Raw genomic sequence first — 18,232 nt, 5'->3', positions numbered from 1 at the left:
TATCATTTGTGCAATTCCAAACCCAAAACAATTACAGAATGGAAGGCCCAAGTGAAAATCATAGCACGATTTGTTTGTTTCTCTCTTCATCATAAAATTTAAGATGTTATGATTTATCTTTGTTTTTTAAATTGGGTGTAACTAAAGATTTTTTTAGATTATAATTCATAAATTTCTTTTGATTAAACTAAAATTTGTGTGAGAAAATATTAAATACAATCAATATTTCATCATATGAGATGATAAGTTGATGTTTCTTCGTCTTAAGAAATATCATTTGCACAAATGTTTTAAAGGACAAGATGATATGAAAAGAAGAATATTTGCCTTAGTCCAGTCTTTCTTGTCTTCTCTATATTTAGCACCATGAAACTCTCATCTACGGTGATATATGTATTTTGATGTGGCTTAAATTTAATTTAATTTAATTTTTATATGTTATAGCATTGATAAAATATTATTTACTAAGATAATTTCTTTAAAGCTATTAAAGTATTCGAGATAGTAAATAAAAATGATTTTCAATAAAAAATAATTTATTTTTTTATTAAATTAATGTAACTTGATGAAAAAATGAATTGATTTTTATAAATTTTAATTTAGTATCAAACTTAATTAGAAAAAGAAAATATTAAAAAATTATGTGGGTGCAGGTTGAGGTGGCGGGGTTGAAAATGAAAAAAATGTTATGTGAAGCAGGATAAGACGAATTAAAAATTTTACGGGTTAAGCTTGATCTGAGGGGCCCTGTGCCGCACCACCCCTTTGCCATAAAAGATTCATGACTTTAAGACCCGCATGCAAGGGCAAATTCGATTATTCTTTGAGATGACAAGACTTTCCACTAAACACAAATGGCGAAGCCAAAATTTTCATTAAGGGGGTTCAAAATTTGTTGAATTAGACACACGGATTAGCCGAAGGGGTTCCACGCCTACTATATATATAAAACTATTATTTTAACCATGTATAAATAGTATAATTTTCTATCGAAGGGGGTTAACAAGGTGGCTCCGCCCCTGAACACAAATTGTTGAATCAACACTAGGCAATATAGGAGTGCTTTCTCTGATCGGTATTTTCTAGACCAAAACGAAAAAGAAATACCAAATCTCCTAAAAAATTAAGATTTTTGGACAGATTTCAGCATCCCATTTATTTCTTTTTATCAAATTTCTTAAATTATCAAAATCTTTTATTCAATCATGACCAAAAACCCTGTTCATTCGTTTATAGGAGTGACTTTCCATTCTCCACGGGGCCCTAATCTCCATTTGCTCAACCATTTTCTATCGCATTATGATTTATATGTAGGCCAAGCTTCCTGGATCAACTAAAACACGTTTAATTTGAAAATGATGATGAATATACAATACTAATACACCGATTATGTATATTATATTTAAATATAGACATTTGATGGTTATTTTAACAACTAGATTACCACTTTTAAAAGTCTTCTCGTTTTCTTGACCAATAAACTAGACTGTTCACATAAATAAAGTAAATTAAAGCTCAATCAAAATTTCATATGAAAGCCAAGAAAAGTTACTTCAGAAATTCCCATGAAAAGGAACTATAAATCTTTGAAGAAATATTAGTAACTCTTAATTTCATTATAATTTCTCATAAAGTTAGAGCATTTTAGGAAGACTATTCAAACGGTAAAAAACTTGAAAACTCTAATCTTTTGAAATTTGAACTTGTAATTCAAACTGTAGAAAAAAAAAGTGAAGCAAATGGAATCAACTTGTAATTAGTCAAAAAAAGAGAAATTACATTACTCCTTCCCTTCCCAGAGACATGTACTAAATGTTTCTCATATTATCTTATCATTTATTATATTAAGAAATAATTTTTTTTAAATTTATCCCAACAATTAATATAACCTTTTGGAAGTTCAACCAATTATTTTAAAGACAATATGAACAATGGATAAAATAATTAAATTAATTAGTTAATAATTTCTTAATTTTCGTATAAAATAGAAAGTATTTGACGTTATATAGAAGGTAGAGCACAATTAATAGTTAACTCTAGGGGTGTGTATTAGTTTTTTGGTTTTGTCTTACACTATTCGATTAATTTTGTAAAAGTGTAATCCAATCTGATCCAAAATAAATTTGATTTAACTTGGTTTTCCTCTATTTGGTTTGAGTTTTTTCAGTTATTTCAATGATTAATAATATAACAAAAGTAATAATATTTAATCTCTTAATATACAATATAAATTATAAGTAAAACTTAAAACACAATACTTACAAGTATACCTATTATAAATGTAATTCAAACATAAAATATAAACATAATCACCATGAAAGACAATAATCAAAAAGGGACAAATATATATATATATATATATATATATAAAATTCATTTTTTTTTATTTTTCAAAATCTGATATCAGATTAGAAAATCCAAAAAATAGTAAAGCAATTTAGTAATTCAAAAATTAAAAAAATTAATTCAACTAAAAATTTAATTTAATTTAATTCAATTATTCAATTTAATCAGAATAATACATACCCCTAATTAAACCCCAAAAAAAGTTCTCGCTGGCTGGCTGGCACACATCATAATAATGGACAAAAATAAGAAAATGGTAATACACACGTGACTTTCACTGTGGCGTGTTTTTTTAAATAAAATAGATGGATCACAGCCTCCCAGCTATATTGAAGCACTATTAAATATAAAAATATAAAATTATATTATTTTATATTTAACTATATTATTATTGTATTTTAATATTTATACAAAAATGGTGAAGTTACAGAGAGGATGAAATAACAAATTTCATAAAATGTCCTTCAATTTTATCTTATATAATCACAAACTCTTACTAATTGAATAAAAGAAAATAAAATTTTTATCTCGTATATATATAAAAAAATTTAAATAACTAGATATACTTTACTATCATAATCATATATTATTATAATAATTATCATTACTTTTAAAATATTACATATTTTATCATTAATTAAAAAATTTTCACATGTATCTTATATTTAGATACATGAATTTTTGCTATTAATTTATAAAAATACTAATTAAAATATATATACTAATATATGTATATGTAATATCACAAATAAGAATATAGCTCGGTAATTAAATTTTGAAGTAAGTGGAATTTTTAGGTGAGATTGCAGTATAGTACGTCAAAATGGGGGGCGTAATTTCAATTAAAATTGAAGGGCATTTCGGTATCTGAATTGCTATATTAATATTGACCCTGTACTTCCGCCTCCACACGCAAAAAGGGTGTTGGGTGCACAATCGGAGAGAGAAACAGAATCCAAAGAACTCTCTCTCGTGAGTGTTTGTAAAAGTTCATAGAGATGCTCAATTTCATCTGATTTGATGCAGTGTCTATCTATGTAGTTCGATTTGTTTTGTGTTTTAAACTGATTTTGCCGGTGTTGCAGTAGCAGGAAAAAATGGCGTCGGATCGGAAAATTCATGCATTTGAGGAGGTCGCTAAGCACAACAAGACCAAAGATTGCTGGCTCATCATCAGCGGAAAGGTTAAATCTCGTCCTGTTTTTTTTATTTGTTCTTTCTATTGATTTGATTTTAGTTTTTTCATGATCTGTGTGCTGTACCGGTTATGGAATTGTTATTTTCCTGGTATTTTGGATCGGTTTGTTTTATAAGTTTTCTCGATAGATATATCTGAGTGGTTGAAGTTGCTATCACATTGGAATTATCGAATTTCGATTTGGTCTAGTTAGTTAATTTTACAATTCCAGTTGAATTTTTGTTTGCAATTTTGAGTAGTTAACGTACTCCGTTTTGGACTTTCTTTGTACCTGGTGGTGTTTAGTTGAAGTGACCAATGGAATATGTGGGATCAGTAACTTTCCTTAGACTCAACTGGAAAATACAAATAATTGATTTTGCTCAATAATAGAAAGTTCAAATCCTAGAACCACCCCATCTTGGAACAGAATTAGGAGTTTGACTTATAAGAAAAGACTTCCTCATGGAACTAAAAAGAGTTTGGGTAGACTTTTAGCCACCCGCGGCGGCTATGCGCATGTGTACCAAAGTGACGTATATGTTTTTGTAATGGATATACTTGAGAAAAAAGGTCTGGAATTCGACCTCCCTTGTACATTACAAAAAGGAGTCATGGACTCCATTTTTCTCCCTAATAAAATGAAGGAGTTAGGTTGTCTATGCATAGTAACTGTCCTTATCTGTGTGTTGATGAAGGTCATGTTGGTAAATATGAATGATACTTTGGTATCTATTATTGAAATACACTTGGAGATTTCAGTCTTTCATCCTGGAGACAGGGGTAGTTGGTATTTTAGAAATTTGATGCAGAGAGGTTAGCACTGTGGATATGGGAGTGGAAAGTAAGAAATTAAATTAAATTTATTTAGTTGAGAAAACAAACAGCTGAAATAACCCCCCTCCCCTTTCCCTCAGATCCAAGCCGAACAGTCAATTGGTTTTCCAATGACTTTTGCTACCTTGAAAATAGGGAGTAAATTTTAAGTTTTGAGAGTCAGCTCTTTATCCATGAAATTTTGTGGCGCAGATATGAAAACAAGCATGTGACACTGAACTTGCATATCTGAAGTTCAGTATTTGCAAATAATGGTTTTGTCATCATTATCTGCTAAAATTGGACTTTAGCATTTCAAATGCTGATGATATATTTGAAAAGAGTGGGAGTAAATCAAGTAGAGTAATGGTTTTTGCTCACGCAACTTCCAACTTTCAAGTGATTTCTGTTCCAACTTTCAAATATACTCTTTCAATCAATCGAACATTTTCCGAACTCCTACTAACATGAGCCCATGAAGAAGAGTATTTGTTGAAAAAGTTGAAAACAAACTGCAGATCAGATTGCTTCTTAAAAATTTCTGAGACTTAACCTAAAGTAGATCTTCAATCTAAAAGTATATAAAATATACCTCTACAGCTCAGGGACCTGGTTTCTGTTAGAGATGGTTATTTTGAACCTTCTGGTGTGAGTGAGTCATCCATTTTGATCAACAGATTTTTGCATCTTATCTTCTCAAGTTGATTGTTCTTCATGAAGTGTTCAATGATTTGTATATTAAGGATAGCAAAGTCAAATATATCTAAGGGGATGGCTTGAAGGAGATGTCTAGAGATGGGAAACATGTTTTGGTTATTCATCTCGTTTGTTTTCATGTCTTTTCAAGTCCTGTGTCCTGACATGTGAATTTTGTCGAAATATGCTTGTGGAGAAAAACCTTAAATAAATCTGAAAGGTGATATGGCGTTGCAAAAAGGACGTGTTACTCATGTGATGGTTTTAGTTGCTCAATTGGGGGAACTGCCTTGATAATTCCACAAAAGACCATTTGCGTTGGAGGCTTATGTGCACATTGTCTCTTTTATCTTTGCTATGCAGTAATATCTTTCATTATTATGATTAACAGTGTTCAAGTCAGTGTAGACCAACTTATGTCTCATGTTGGATTATTTTCTTTAAGGTCTTAAAGAGTTTTTTGTTTTTCCATCCGTATAATGAAATATGAATTTATGTCTGCATATTAAAATGCTTTCAGGTGTATGATGTAACTCCGTTCATGGATGATCATCCAGGTGGTGATGAAGTTTTGCTTTCAGCAACTGGTAATACTTGGTTTTCTTCACTTACTGTTTGTTCTTAGGGTATTAAGTGTTGATGATTTTTTTGTGACATGAATTCTGATCTTTGTCCTTTTACCAAAAGGGAAAGATGCAACAAATGACTTTGAAGATGTTGGCCACAGTGATTCTGCTAGAGAGATGATGGATAAGTATTACATTGGGGAAATCGACATGTCAACTGTTCCCCTAAAACGTGCTTATATTCCATCAGAACAAACAGCATACAATCCAGACAAGACTCCAGAATTCATTATCAAAATCCTACAGTTCCTTGTACCCATCTTGATCCTGGGCTTGGCCTTTACAGTACGACACTACACCAAGGAGCAGTAATTCTTCTGAATTCCAGTCTGTCAGGTCCTCTTTTCTTGATTTATGTAGTTGTTGAAAGAAGACTTGGTTTATCTTGTTTTAGTTCATTATCGAGCTGCAACAACTGGATGTGGTCGTCAATTTTGTACTGTGCTTCACAATTGCTATGTTCGATGCCCCTTGGCAGCACTAGACTTGACTTGGTTCGTGTTTATTAGATATTTGAGAATATTTATCCTTCATGTTTACATTTCTTTTGTTTCTTCTGGTTAATTTTGTTGCAACCAGCCTTGCTAAATTTCAGGGCAGCTATTATATTAGTCTATTAGAACTTTTTTATTGCTCGTGCCCGCCCCTTGAGACGACTAGTCTTGCGCTTGCCTGCACCTGGAAACAGAATTCAGCTGCTTTCGTTTCTCAGGACATTTTATCAGTACTAGCTTGTTGGCTTGTCCCCATTATTCATATATACACATTAATGAGAAAGAATAGAGTTCGGCTACCTCAAGCATTACCATACTGATATCGATTATTTCAATGACGCGGTGAAATAACAGAATATTACTGTTTTAGGCATAATTTATATAAAAGAAAAAGGAAAATTTCTGAAATTTTATGGTCTCACCTTTTCTTTTTGTAGCTATAATTTATTTCCATCTGGATTGGATCTTATTTTATCAGATCAAAAAAAATAAAAACCTATTTATGCGTCCTTCTTAGTAGACTTCTGGTCTGTGGTATCAGTATTACTAGGATAGATAATGCTTAGTGGTAACTGGTAGTCCAGTGTCGTCTATCCGAGTAACGGAGGTTTTAGGCCCAATTGTTTTCTATTTACCCTTCCAACACATCTCATTTTCACTTCTACTCCGCAGCCCCCTTCACCACATCTCATAGTATTTGTCTTTTAACTTATTCACAGATGCTTTGAGAATGATAATTTTTGCCTATGTACCAGACACAAAAAGATAAATAAGAAACTCAAATGTTTTCCTAAAAAACATATATTCCAAGTAAAACTTTTCCATAAAAGCATTTTTTTTCATACTGAACACACCCTGTTCACTTTAAGGACAAGACAAGTGCTGTGATTAGAGAAGTTACTACTACCAAACATGCCTCTACTCCTTTTTTTTTGGATCAATCAATGTTACAGTGACCACCTGTGCCCCAACTTGTTCTCTGATCATTAGTCACTACTAACGTGCCACAGGACAGGCATGAACTAGTTTATGACAGAGCGCTATCTTTCTGGAAATCGCAAGATAACAATTTTGTGAAATTTGCAATATCTCGCAGATTTAAGAGCTGCAGAAACAGCGCTTCAATAGCTCAGAAGAGCATAAATATTATGCAGCTGCATTCGAGCTTGACATGTCATTTAAGGTAGTAATGCTTATGATATAGCTATTGCTTTGATGATAAAGTTACAAACCAAGCACAGAGCGTGGAAAGGTATGCTATTCTAGCATCCACATTCAAAGAGAACATTCTAAAAGAAACCCCATTTGCCTTGGGGAGGTTGGGGCAACAGGAGATAAATACTCCAAATAAAAAGCCACCTTAGGAGAACATTAACAAGAGAACTAAGTTAAACAAATTCAATATCAAGCATGGTACACCAATCAGGCTTCAAGCGAATTGCTACACTGAATTCAAGCAATTTGCAAGTCTGTATGTAGGAAGGAGATAGTCACATAAAGTTATTCCCCAACTTGCAGATTCTTATCTGACATTTGCATGTTCTTTAGCAAAAGAAAAGCAGCGGCATTACTTGACATAAGCTGTCTTCAGTTCTTCCTGTGTACCGGAGATGCATGCAGTGTTTGGTAGCACCATCCCACAAAATAAAGTTCGAGCAGCAAAGAGAATAAATTAGTGTAAGATCTCCATAACAAAGATGTCTACATCTTGTCATGGAGAGTCACCACCAAGTCATGGGCATCATCTAGAAGCTTCCATACATCCAGTTGACCAGCCATGCTCTGGCACTCCCTTAAAATTTCATCCATGCTACTATACTTCTCTATGATCTGTTTCCTCCGTTGCAATACAGATGCTGCAATTGCATAAAGCAAGAGATCATCTGTTGGTGGGGCACGCAGCCTAATCCTACTCCAGGCAGACTTGCCAATCCCAGCCCTAATAGCAGCCTGGTCTGCCCACATTACTTCCCATAGGCAGAGCGTTTGCTCAAAAGATAATTCCCGCCTGAAAAGAACTACCACCATTCTGTACACAAAAAAGCAATCCTCTGCTTGGAGCTTCTCCAAGTGTCGATAGAGATGTGAATCCTTTTGTTTGATGATCTTAGAAATAATGTTCAGCTGCCTCCTGATTCCAACCTCATCAAGCCTGAAGTTATGCCTAGCCTTCGTCATGAAACCAACAAAGCACCAAAAAGCTTCATGGTCCTCTGTCATTACAGAAATTATGGGTGACAGCAAATCGCTCATCCCCTGGCAATAACCAATTTCAGGGTCATATAGCGCATAGGCTTCAAGAATGGAGACTAGCCGAGCAGCATGTAGGATCCTAGGGGGCTCTAGGTGTTCATAGTCCTTCAACCCAACAGCCTCTGCAAAACGGTGTGCCCTGCTTTCTGATACAACAGCTTGAGATGGGGAGTATGCTATCCATTCGGCGTTAGCACGAACTGCATCAAGCCGAATTATTCGTTGCCATGTAGCAAAATCTTCTGCATTGCAGGGCCGTGACTGAACTTCTGCCTTTGAAGGAGAAGAGTCCTCCTTAGAGTTCACTTCAGCAGTATTCTCATCCATGCTTTCTGCCGAGGGGACAGTTTGACTGATATCAGGATCTGCAGAGGAATCTGAGTCTGATGACTCGGAATCAGAGACATCATTTGGCTCCGTCACTCGTTTGGAACTGGAAAATTCATCTGACATTGTACCACCGGGATTATCAGAATCCTCGACATATGTGCTCCGGTCCTCACTGGAGAGAGATTCCCGGGCAGTAACAACATCGTCATAATCAGGGGAATCCATCCCTTCAGTGATATTTCCTTCACCATCGCTTCCCATTCCACCAGTTTCCCTCATTTTAAAGGTCCCATTGCGTTTCAGCAGTCTGCGACATTCTCTACGATAGCTCTCATATTCCCTCCTGCAATCACAGATCAACTACAGTGGTAAGAAGTATGAATCATGCAGCCAAAAGGTAAATGGAACAATATTAACACAAGGATAAATATGACCCTGTCAACTGAATACATGTGAACCCTCTACATTTTTACAAGATAAAAATAAAGAGACTTTCTTTCATCTTAATACTTTTTTGGGGCTGGGGAGGGCCAATTATCTGGTTATAATACCTCTTCTGATTTCGTATACAATCTCTTTCTTCTTTAGAGCTGTTCAACTCGTAGCTGCAGAGAGAAATAAAGTAGGTCAATTTAACTGTAACCAAAGCATTCACTGTACAGAAATAACAGAAAACAGCAATTGCAGAACATTTTTTGACAAATGTCACAATGTCTTTATTGTCACAGACTTGACACATATGATAAACCAAACTATCTACAAAAGTAATTGGTTTTTATCTGGACAACCTCGTATAAATCATTGTACAGTAGCAGCTGACATTTGGAGTGTGTTTTGTCAGTTTTTGGAATTGACTGGGTCATACCAAACAATATCAAGGAAGCTTATGAGAGGTGGTGACGTTTTCATGGAGAATTGGGATATCCATCAATAAGTCTTGGGCAATGGTGCCTGGTTCTATTTTTTGGTGCATCTGGAATGAAAAGAACCGTAGATGTTTTGATTGGATTTCAATTCCTAATCACACTCTTAAAGCAAAATGTTTATAGAACTTATTTAGTTGGTTCAATCAGTCGCCTGTAACTAGTACTGAACTTTTTCTGGACTTTGCCTGCTCCTTGGTTGTTCCGTATGTTTTTGTACAGGTGCAGACATACTTTTTTTTTTTGCAACTTTTGCTATGCATCTTCTTGACGCTCTTTAATGAAATACCATGCTACATAAAAATAAAAAATAAAACAAACTTGCAACAAAGTAATTACACTGATGCAGAAGCCTGGAAACTGCTCTTAAGGCTGCATTTGGGTGAGGGATGCATTAATTAAAGCATAAATGACAAACCATACAAATTTATTGCCAATTAACGTATCTCGTCTTATTTAGACTCTAGAAACAACTATTAAGGTAAATGTTGCAATTTATTATGTATATTTTAATAAAGAAAGTCTAAACAGTAGAGAGATTTTTTCAACAATTTGGACTTTATCTTTGTTGGTTTACTATCTGGTGTCCGTAACACATTCACGCCGTAAAAAGCTCATTGTATGGGATTTTAGCAATCCCTACCAAAGAGGATTCCATTCCCATTTTGGAGCCCTGGTTATAGTAAAAGTGGGTCGAATTTTTAGCAGTAGAGATAAAGCTGACTTTCAAATATCTTCTTAATATTAGAAGATAGAGCAAGTGTTGAAAAGTGCAAGGAAAAAAGTAACCCTTCTAGGGACATAGACAGGTGAGAGTCCAGCCAAAATATGAAATTCTTCACCAAGATGTTCCAATTTTATTTTTTTTTTGCAGTTTATACATTAATTTTCACTAATAAGCACTTTTTTGGCAAGAGCTTACATTTGGGCCTAAAATTTATGTGCCTTTTAAAACACCACCTCAATCTTTCGAAGCAAACTATTAAGTTCATGTTTACATGGTTAACTAAATACTAAACATAATTTGAAATATAACTGCAGCAAACAAACACGTGATGATGTTCTGATATATTATTTTCCAAATTATACAAAATTTTAAGGTAATACTTTTCCTGTAAAAACTATACCTCTTAACACTAGTCTAAACACTACTGCACTCACCATGACTTCCATGTAAATTTGACTTATTTCTTTTTTTTACCTGCTTTGAAATATTTTTCATTGAGCCGAGGGTCAATCGGAAACAGTCTCTCTATCTACCAAGTAAGGGTAAGGTCTATGTATACTCTATACCCTCCCCAGACCCCACTTGTGATTACACTGGGTATGTTGTTGGTGTAAACACTAGTACACTCCCAATGGGAACTTTAAAAAAAAAAACTAAATACAATGCCCATCTGTCACTTCAAAAGGTGTGTACATCTACATGGTAAGGGTAAAAGAATCCAGGACCTAGATTGTCACCAAATGAAGTACTCTTAGCACTCCACGAACAGGGATTAACTTCCACACAATCTTCTACAGAAAAAAATCCCCACATATTTAAGTCAGAGCTAGTGACCCTAACATGTATAACTAGCGGGGTCCAGCAATAGGATCTGTTTAAAGAGTGAAAAAGCATGAGATTACTGGTCTCAAATCTGAATGAAGAACCATGGGAGGTGATTATTATATAAAATTAAAGGGAAATAGTATGGAGATGATTTTTATCAGTCACTAAAGTAAATGTCCAGATGATAAATTATTATTCATAATATAATATAATTCCCCTGCCATCTCCTGTGGAAATTAAGCAGCTAGAATTGGCTAATCAAAGTACAAGAGGACAATAAAAAAGAATACAAGAAAAAAAGAAAACAAGCAAAACTCAGGTTATAAATCTTAACAAGATTAAAGTTTCAAAACAAAATTTATAACAAGACACATTATTACATGAGAAGGAAATACTTACACTCCCAGGAGAAATGGCCAAACCTCGGCCCTGATACTAGGATCAACACCCTACATGAAAGGACCAATAGATTAGTCAACATAACTGCTCTTGTTTGGAAAGCAAGTAAGAAAAACTATGATGTTAAAACTTTCCATTTCCTTCTTTAGTTGTAAAAAGCGAAGAGTTGAATGGTTTTCACTAGGGCACAAAAAAAGAGATTTATTCCTCTTGGAAGAGAGAGATCTGAAAATTTAGAAACTAGTTGCGTAATTCACAACTTCCTTCCACTCTTTTTTGGATACCAAGCAAGACACAGTGATTTTTCACCATCTATCTCTTAACCACACAAGGTAAATAAACTGTTTTTTTCTTTTCCCTTTGAGAAATGTATCAATTGAAAATTAATGAGAGTTGGCAAATTTGTGATTTCTCTTCATGTTCTTATGTCCAAAAAAGAGGAATGGGTTTTCTCGACTCAATCTTATGTATTCCCTTGACCAAGCAAGGGAAATGAGATCATTTTATCTTTCATGTTCCTCTTTTGACCCCTACCTTTCATTCCTATCTTCCCAAACCAACTTTTGAGGTTTATTTGGACTGATGATCTTGGTGTACATTGAAATAAGACGGAAACAAATCTAAAAAATTAAGGTGGGCCAGAAACTCACTCCACTTCGGACTTTCTTTAGAAATTTAATTCCACCATCACGAAGTTTTCCTTCTGGTGTGAAAAAGCTTCTCCACTGTTGGGGCGCAAGAGCACGTTTTCTTTTTCTACGAGACCATGGTGATTTGAGATGACCTCTGAAATAAATCATAAACATGAGTAAGCATCTTGACAAACAAGAAGGGTAACAGTATATTCTTTTTTTGTGTTAAGTGCCAAGGTAACAAAATCAGCAACTCAAATTAGATTCATCAGACAAGACCGATATTTAGCATGATTAGCAATTTCATCACTTCAAAACCAACTCACTCAAGAAAACGAGAGCTTTGCAAAGGTTAACAATCAAGACAAGAAGAAAATAGAAGAAGTAGGGTAACAGGTAACTGTAACTGAGAATGAAAAAAGAAAATAAACAACTGGCAAGACCACAAGTTCACAACCACAAATTAATGTGTTGAAGGTAATGAACTTCAAACAACTAGAAAGAAGGAAGTAGTTGCAAGATACATAGAGTTCAACAAGAAATTAGTACATCACTTAACTGCAGAATATAAGAAGTTAAGAACATAATCTATCCATCAGTCTGTCTCTAAAAGATGTGATCTATCAGCAGTATAGGCAGACCTATTCATAATTCACTGTTCAATCAGAATATCCCAAAACAAAGGACTCCTAAATACCTCCAAGAACACCTCACTAAGAAACCTGCGGAATCTACGGGTGAGACTGCACCATGAAGAGTCGTACTATGTTGCTACTTAAATCTCAATCTCTTATAGGACTGCGGCGACTTCATGCTAAATCATCACATTATGCTAAACATTTACCAACACAACTTATTTAAGAAAAATTTCATCATTGGAAACATTAAATGTAAGCACAATATACGGAAAAGACCACTTAGTAACACTGCTAAATATCCCATCCCACTGTTAACAAGACAACCCATCCAAAAACCAAAATACAGAGACAGTAACTTAAGAGTGAGACCCTGGCATAGAAACTTAAAAACTGACATCAACACCTAGATACTACCTACACCGGAAATTCCCTTTCAACTAGTGAAACCTCACCCCAATCCAAGCCCCAAAAGCCTCCAGATAAAAATATATAACATCCCTGTGCTGGGAAAGTTGGAGAAGAGTTACATATCAAATCAATTTGCCATTTCTTTTGTACACTTAATTCATCATCAAAAACACAAGGTTGGAAAACTTGGTGAAACTTAAAACACAAGGTCAACCTATTTGTGTCACTGTGACAAAGTAGAGAGGAGAAATCAGCAAGAGGTTGAAAGTTTCGTAGCTTTCAGAAGTTCTGATCAAGTAAGCATACAAATATAGAAATATAGTCCACAGACATTCAATAAAAAAATGTTATCACCTAATGAAAGTCTCCACCCTTATCTAATATAAATCAAATACATTACCCTGACTTGTTCAAAGCTTAGCTCAAGGAACAAATCCACCAGATTATTGACAACAAGAAATCCAAACAAACTCCAACACAGTTATTTTTTTAAAAAAAATCCAACACAACTGTCATAAAAATCGAATTTATACTCAATAATAGCAGCAAAACGAATAATTTAACAAAACATATTAGAGACTGAGATTGAGCAATGGGTTGAAGGAATGAACTTTATCAGTGGAGCATATCCTAGACAGAAAAAGAGGACCTTAGATCGGATCTGAAAAGAATAAGTATGCTTATAAAAAAGGCAGACGAATCTTATAGAAAGTGAGAAGCAGATCGAAAACTTTTTAGAAGAGTGAAAGACAGGAGAGACTCACCGATTAGAGGAAGAAGAAGAAGCTGGTGAGGAGGCAACAACGAATAGAACTGATCTCAAATGAATCCACGACGATGTCGATGATGATGGTGATGATGAAGACGGTGAAGAGGAATTTGAAGATGACGAAGTCTGACTTCGTCTGAGAGCTCTCATCTACTTCTACACTGACTGTTTTAACTGTGGATAGAAAAAAAAGAAAGAAAGAAAGAAAGATCTACTCTACAGATGATTTCTAGGGTTTCAATGATTCCAGTTTCCTTTTTTCAATAATTACTTTTCGTAAATTTCAGCCGGAGGTTCTTTTTTTTTTAGTTTTACCTAGTAGTGTAGAAAACGGCGGCGGCCAAGGCGAGACCGGCCAAGGCCGTGACAGCAAAAGCTATACCGGCATTCGAAGGTTGACGGTCCATCCAGAAAGCACCACCGTTTCCTCCGTTAACGCCGACGAATACTCCACCGAGCTTACTGATTCTGGTGCCGATGGATTCAACCACATTAGAAGCGACGACGGAGGTGAAGAAGAGATTGAGCATGGAGAAGGAGATGGAGAGAGAAAGGAATCTATAATGACGATTCTGCCCCTATGCTTCACCTTGCCGATTAGATTTTCCACCATAACCAACCCAACCTTCCCTTCTCAACTGCTTTTCTCTTCTTTTTTTTTTCTTTTACTTTGGTTTGGCTCTTCTTCTCATGAGTTTTTGTCTCTAATAATCAGTGTGTGTTTTTTTTTCTCTCTCTTTCTTTCTTTCTTCACTGCGAGAGCGTCCTAGTGGGTTTTGTTGTGTGTCTATTTCTCTTTTTTATTTTAGCAATGGAACTAGTCACTATAGAGAGAAAATAATGCACGCTTTTGCTTTTGTTACCGTGGGGGCGTGGGGTTCCCTTTGGCCCGACTTGATGTGTTATTTTATAATGTATTATATTATAATATAATAAATATTAAATTTAATTAATTTATATTTATTATATAATATTACGTATTAATAATTAAGAATATTAGATTTTTATCTTTTTTTAAAAAGATATAGAATAAAGTTACAATGAAAAAGGTGCCAAATTGATCGTTATAAATAAATAACTTCTTTAAGATATTATAAACGATTACTTAAATATATGCTATATTATAAGAATACTTTTATTTTATAAATTTATGGATCTAAATTTGAATCTTGTGAATTTTTAGTTCAACATACAACATTTTTTATTTATTAGATTGTAATGAAAATCGTGATAATTTGTTGTGGTGATGGAGGCTCATTCCTCTGATAAGATAGAAACATAAAATAATTGACTTCAATACTAATAAATTGGGATTTATTACATTAATTTTTACAGATTATATTTCTTCATTTAAGTTGAAGATTTATGTCATTAATTAATCAAGACATGTGTTTGTAGCATATGTGGTAATGTGGTATCTTAAAAAAGCATGTGGCCTTGCATATGTGATTATGGAGATCTAAACACTTTAATTATTTCTTGTCCCAAAATAATGTTTGATCTGTATTATTTCAGGTAATGTACATTAATTTTTATAATGATTAGTCATATTTTTTATGATAGGTAGAAAGTATTTATATTTGCATTGTTATTTCAGAAGTGAGCTAGAAAATAGACTATAAATTATTTTGAAGATTGAAACGTAATGTCGAATTAAATTTTAAATTTTTATGGTCAAACGTTGATTTTAATTGGAGTAGAATATTTTCTAAAAAGTGCAAATAATAATTTTTATAGCTAATCACATAATTTAAAAGGGAAAATAAATAAGCAACTGCACGACGACACAAATACTTTTTTATCTTTTTCATATCAACACATAAAGAATACGCGATTATTATTTCTCAGGATCTGCTATTGATATTCCTCTTTCTCAGACAGTAAAACTTTTAACTACTTATTGTTTGAATGATTATTTCAAAACCTAAAATTGTATATCAATTAATATAAAATTTGTGATAAAATAATTATTAATTTAAGAGACATGTAAAATTTGAAGTTAACAAATAAAATAAATATAGAAAATATAAATAAAACAACATAAAGTAATTGAGTAATTTTCCTAGATAGTCACTCATGTTTGGGAAATTACCTAGTTATATCACTTATGTTTGTTTTAGGACTACAATATCAGCTAACTTTGTCTATTTTCCTCAAAATATACTTGACACAAAAAATACATTATTTCTCTCCTACTAGGGTGTCATGTCACATTTTTTAATTTATTATTAATATTTTTCTAATTCTTTTAAAGAACCGAAGGAACTCATATTTTCTTAAAGTATCGGAGGAGCTCATATTACAGTTCTTAATATAATTTTTTCACTGGGTATAATATGTGGGTTTGCCTATTTTTTTAAAAAAAATCTATCTATATATAATAGAAGTAAAAAGTTTCACATGTTATGCCCTAAAAATACAATTAAAAAACAGGAATTTTAATATAGCTATTTTAAATAGAAAAATAAAAGTTCTTTTATTTAAAAAACTGTAACGGCAAAAAATGGATGATTTTAAATGCCTATAATTTTAATTTTAAAGGAAAAAATGAAATCGAATTATTTAAAAAAAAAACAGTAATGGTTATCATAGGAAAAATTGAAAGATTTTTAAATGCTTCAAATTTTAATTTTTAAGGTTAAGAATTGAAATCTGAAAATTGAATTATTTTATAAAAGAACTCTAATGTTATTCACACTTTTCAGTAATTTTAGGAAATGCTCCAACAAAATGGAATGTAGAAATATATATCTAAATAGGAGAAGAAAAAGTGCACCATAAAAAAGCTTTAGTTATTATTTTGAAAATTAATTAAAAAACTTACAGTAAAAAATAATAATTATCATTGTAAAACTAAAAAACTTATTTTAAAAAAATAGTTAAATAGTCCATTAGTAGTTAGTCGTAGAAATGATACTTTTTTTTCATTCATTTTTAAATTTATCTTTATATATCTAAAAAACAAAACATTTTCAAAAAACATAAATAGAAAACAATATTAAAAAAAGACATATTGCAACCTAATGTTTAAATATGCGTAAAGCATATTTTTTTAATAAAAAAAAATAAATAATGTGACATGGTATCCTAATAGGTATTTTTTATGTCAAGTATAGTTTAAAAAAAATAGATGAAATTAAATGATATCATATTTCTAAAACAAACATAAGTGATATTCTTAAGTAATTTTTTAAACATTATCTAGGGAAATTCCTCAAAGTAATTTTATGAATCTCATATAATAAAAAAATAAATAGACAGAAGCACAAACAAACTTAAACGTGATTTAAATCATGATTGTTAAAATTCTCACTCCACATCTTCAAGACCTCAACTACTAGACCAACTTTGTGAAAACTTAAAACGTTATATTAAATTTGTAGAATAAATTAAAATACCTATATGATAAAATTTATATTCTTTTTAAAAAGAATATTTGTTCGAATAAACAATGTTTTTTCTCATTTTTTATTTCTTTAAAAATATGATTTTGCCTATCGAAATTAACAGTGGTGGAGTCAAAATTTTCATATTTATAAACCAAATCAAACCAAATTAATAAAACTCAGATTTTTTTAGGTTTCTCAATCTCGAGTTGGTTCGAATTTTTCAAATACTAAACCAAATCATCGTGTCAAATTTTCAAATTTATAAATCAAACCAAACTAATAAACTTTGATTTTTCTAAATTTTTAAATTTTTCAATAAAATTTACGTACGAACATATAATTAACTAATTTAAATCTATAATTTTTTTAATAATATTGAATAATTAAATTTTGATTTCTAACGTAAATGATACAACTCAAATAAAATGCATTTCCTCCTAACCTTGTAGGTGCATGGATCATCTAGTCAATCAGACCAAACTTCTATGTAAGGGGTGATTTCATGTGGTAGTTTTTTTTTTTTTTTTTATTATTTGGTGTTGGTATCTAAAATAGAGGTCAGTTAATCTCGATTTCATATTGTGTAAGGTCTTATTCGTGGAGAGTGGTATTCCTATTAATTTTTTGTTTAGGACTTGAATTTGAATTTCTGATTAAAAGAAAAATAATTTCATTCATTGCATCACATCTTTTGATAGTGATTTTAGTAATTGTCAGTTCCTGATCATTACAATTTACACCCTTACTCAACATATACTTAATGATCTTAATTAGTATACTCCCT

The 18,232-nt window shown here is 32.5% G+C and overlaps 2 protein-coding genes across 5 annotated transcripts; one reads left to right on the top strand and one right to left on the bottom strand.

The window, feature by feature from the left end:
* The first annotated feature begins 3,182 nt into the window (after positions 1-3,182).
* Positions 3,183-6,225, top strand: LOC107013750 (cytochrome b5). Of its 2 annotated transcripts, none has more exons than XM_015213628.2 (4): positions 3,183-3,318; positions 3,432-3,530; positions 5,556-5,622; positions 5,723-6,225. In XM_015213628.2, exons 2-4 carry the CDS (start codon positions 3,444-3,446, stop codon positions 5,971-5,973), a joined length of 405 nt encoding a protein of 134 aa, XP_015069114.1. In that variant the 5' UTR covers positions 3,183-3,318; positions 3,432-3,443; the 3' UTR covers positions 5,974-6,225. The 2 variants fall into 2 exon arrangements, with proteins under 2 accessions (XP_015069114.1, XP_015069115.1); XM_015213629.2 differs by having other exon boundaries at positions 3,223-3,318; positions 3,435-3,530.
* A 1,104-nt stretch (positions 6,226-7,329) lies between these two features.
* Positions 7,330-14,878, bottom strand: LOC107013748 (TBC1 domain family member 15-like). 3 transcript variants are annotated; one of them, XM_015213626.2, is made up of 6 exons: positions 14,375-14,878; positions 14,055-14,204; positions 12,263-12,398; positions 11,613-11,662; positions 9,290-9,343; positions 7,330-9,081 (listed from the first exon to the last, which is right to left on the bottom strand). In XM_015213626.2, the coding sequence occupies exons 1-6, from the start codon at positions 14,587-14,589 to the stop codon at positions 7,857-7,859; spliced, it is 1,830 nt and encodes a 609-aa protein (XP_015069112.1). In that variant the 5' UTR covers positions 14,590-14,878; the 3' UTR covers positions 7,330-7,856. The 3 variants fall into 3 exon arrangements, with proteins under 3 accessions (XP_015069112.1, XP_015069110.1, XP_015069109.1); XM_015213624.2 differs by having other exon boundaries at positions 14,055-14,875; XM_015213623.2 differs by lacking the exon at positions 14,055-14,204 and having other exon boundaries at positions 14,375-14,875.
* Positions 14,879-18,232: the final 3,354 nt, after the last annotated feature.

The sequence above is a fragment of the Solanum pennellii genome, chromosome 3, assembly GCF_001406875.1.
Source record: "Solanum pennellii chromosome 3, SPENNV200".
NCBI lineage: Eukaryota > Viridiplantae > Streptophyta > Magnoliopsida > Solanales > Solanaceae > Solanum > Solanum pennellii.
Note: the sequence above shows the minus strand (reverse complement) of the source record. Positions and strands in the feature narration are given on the sequence as shown.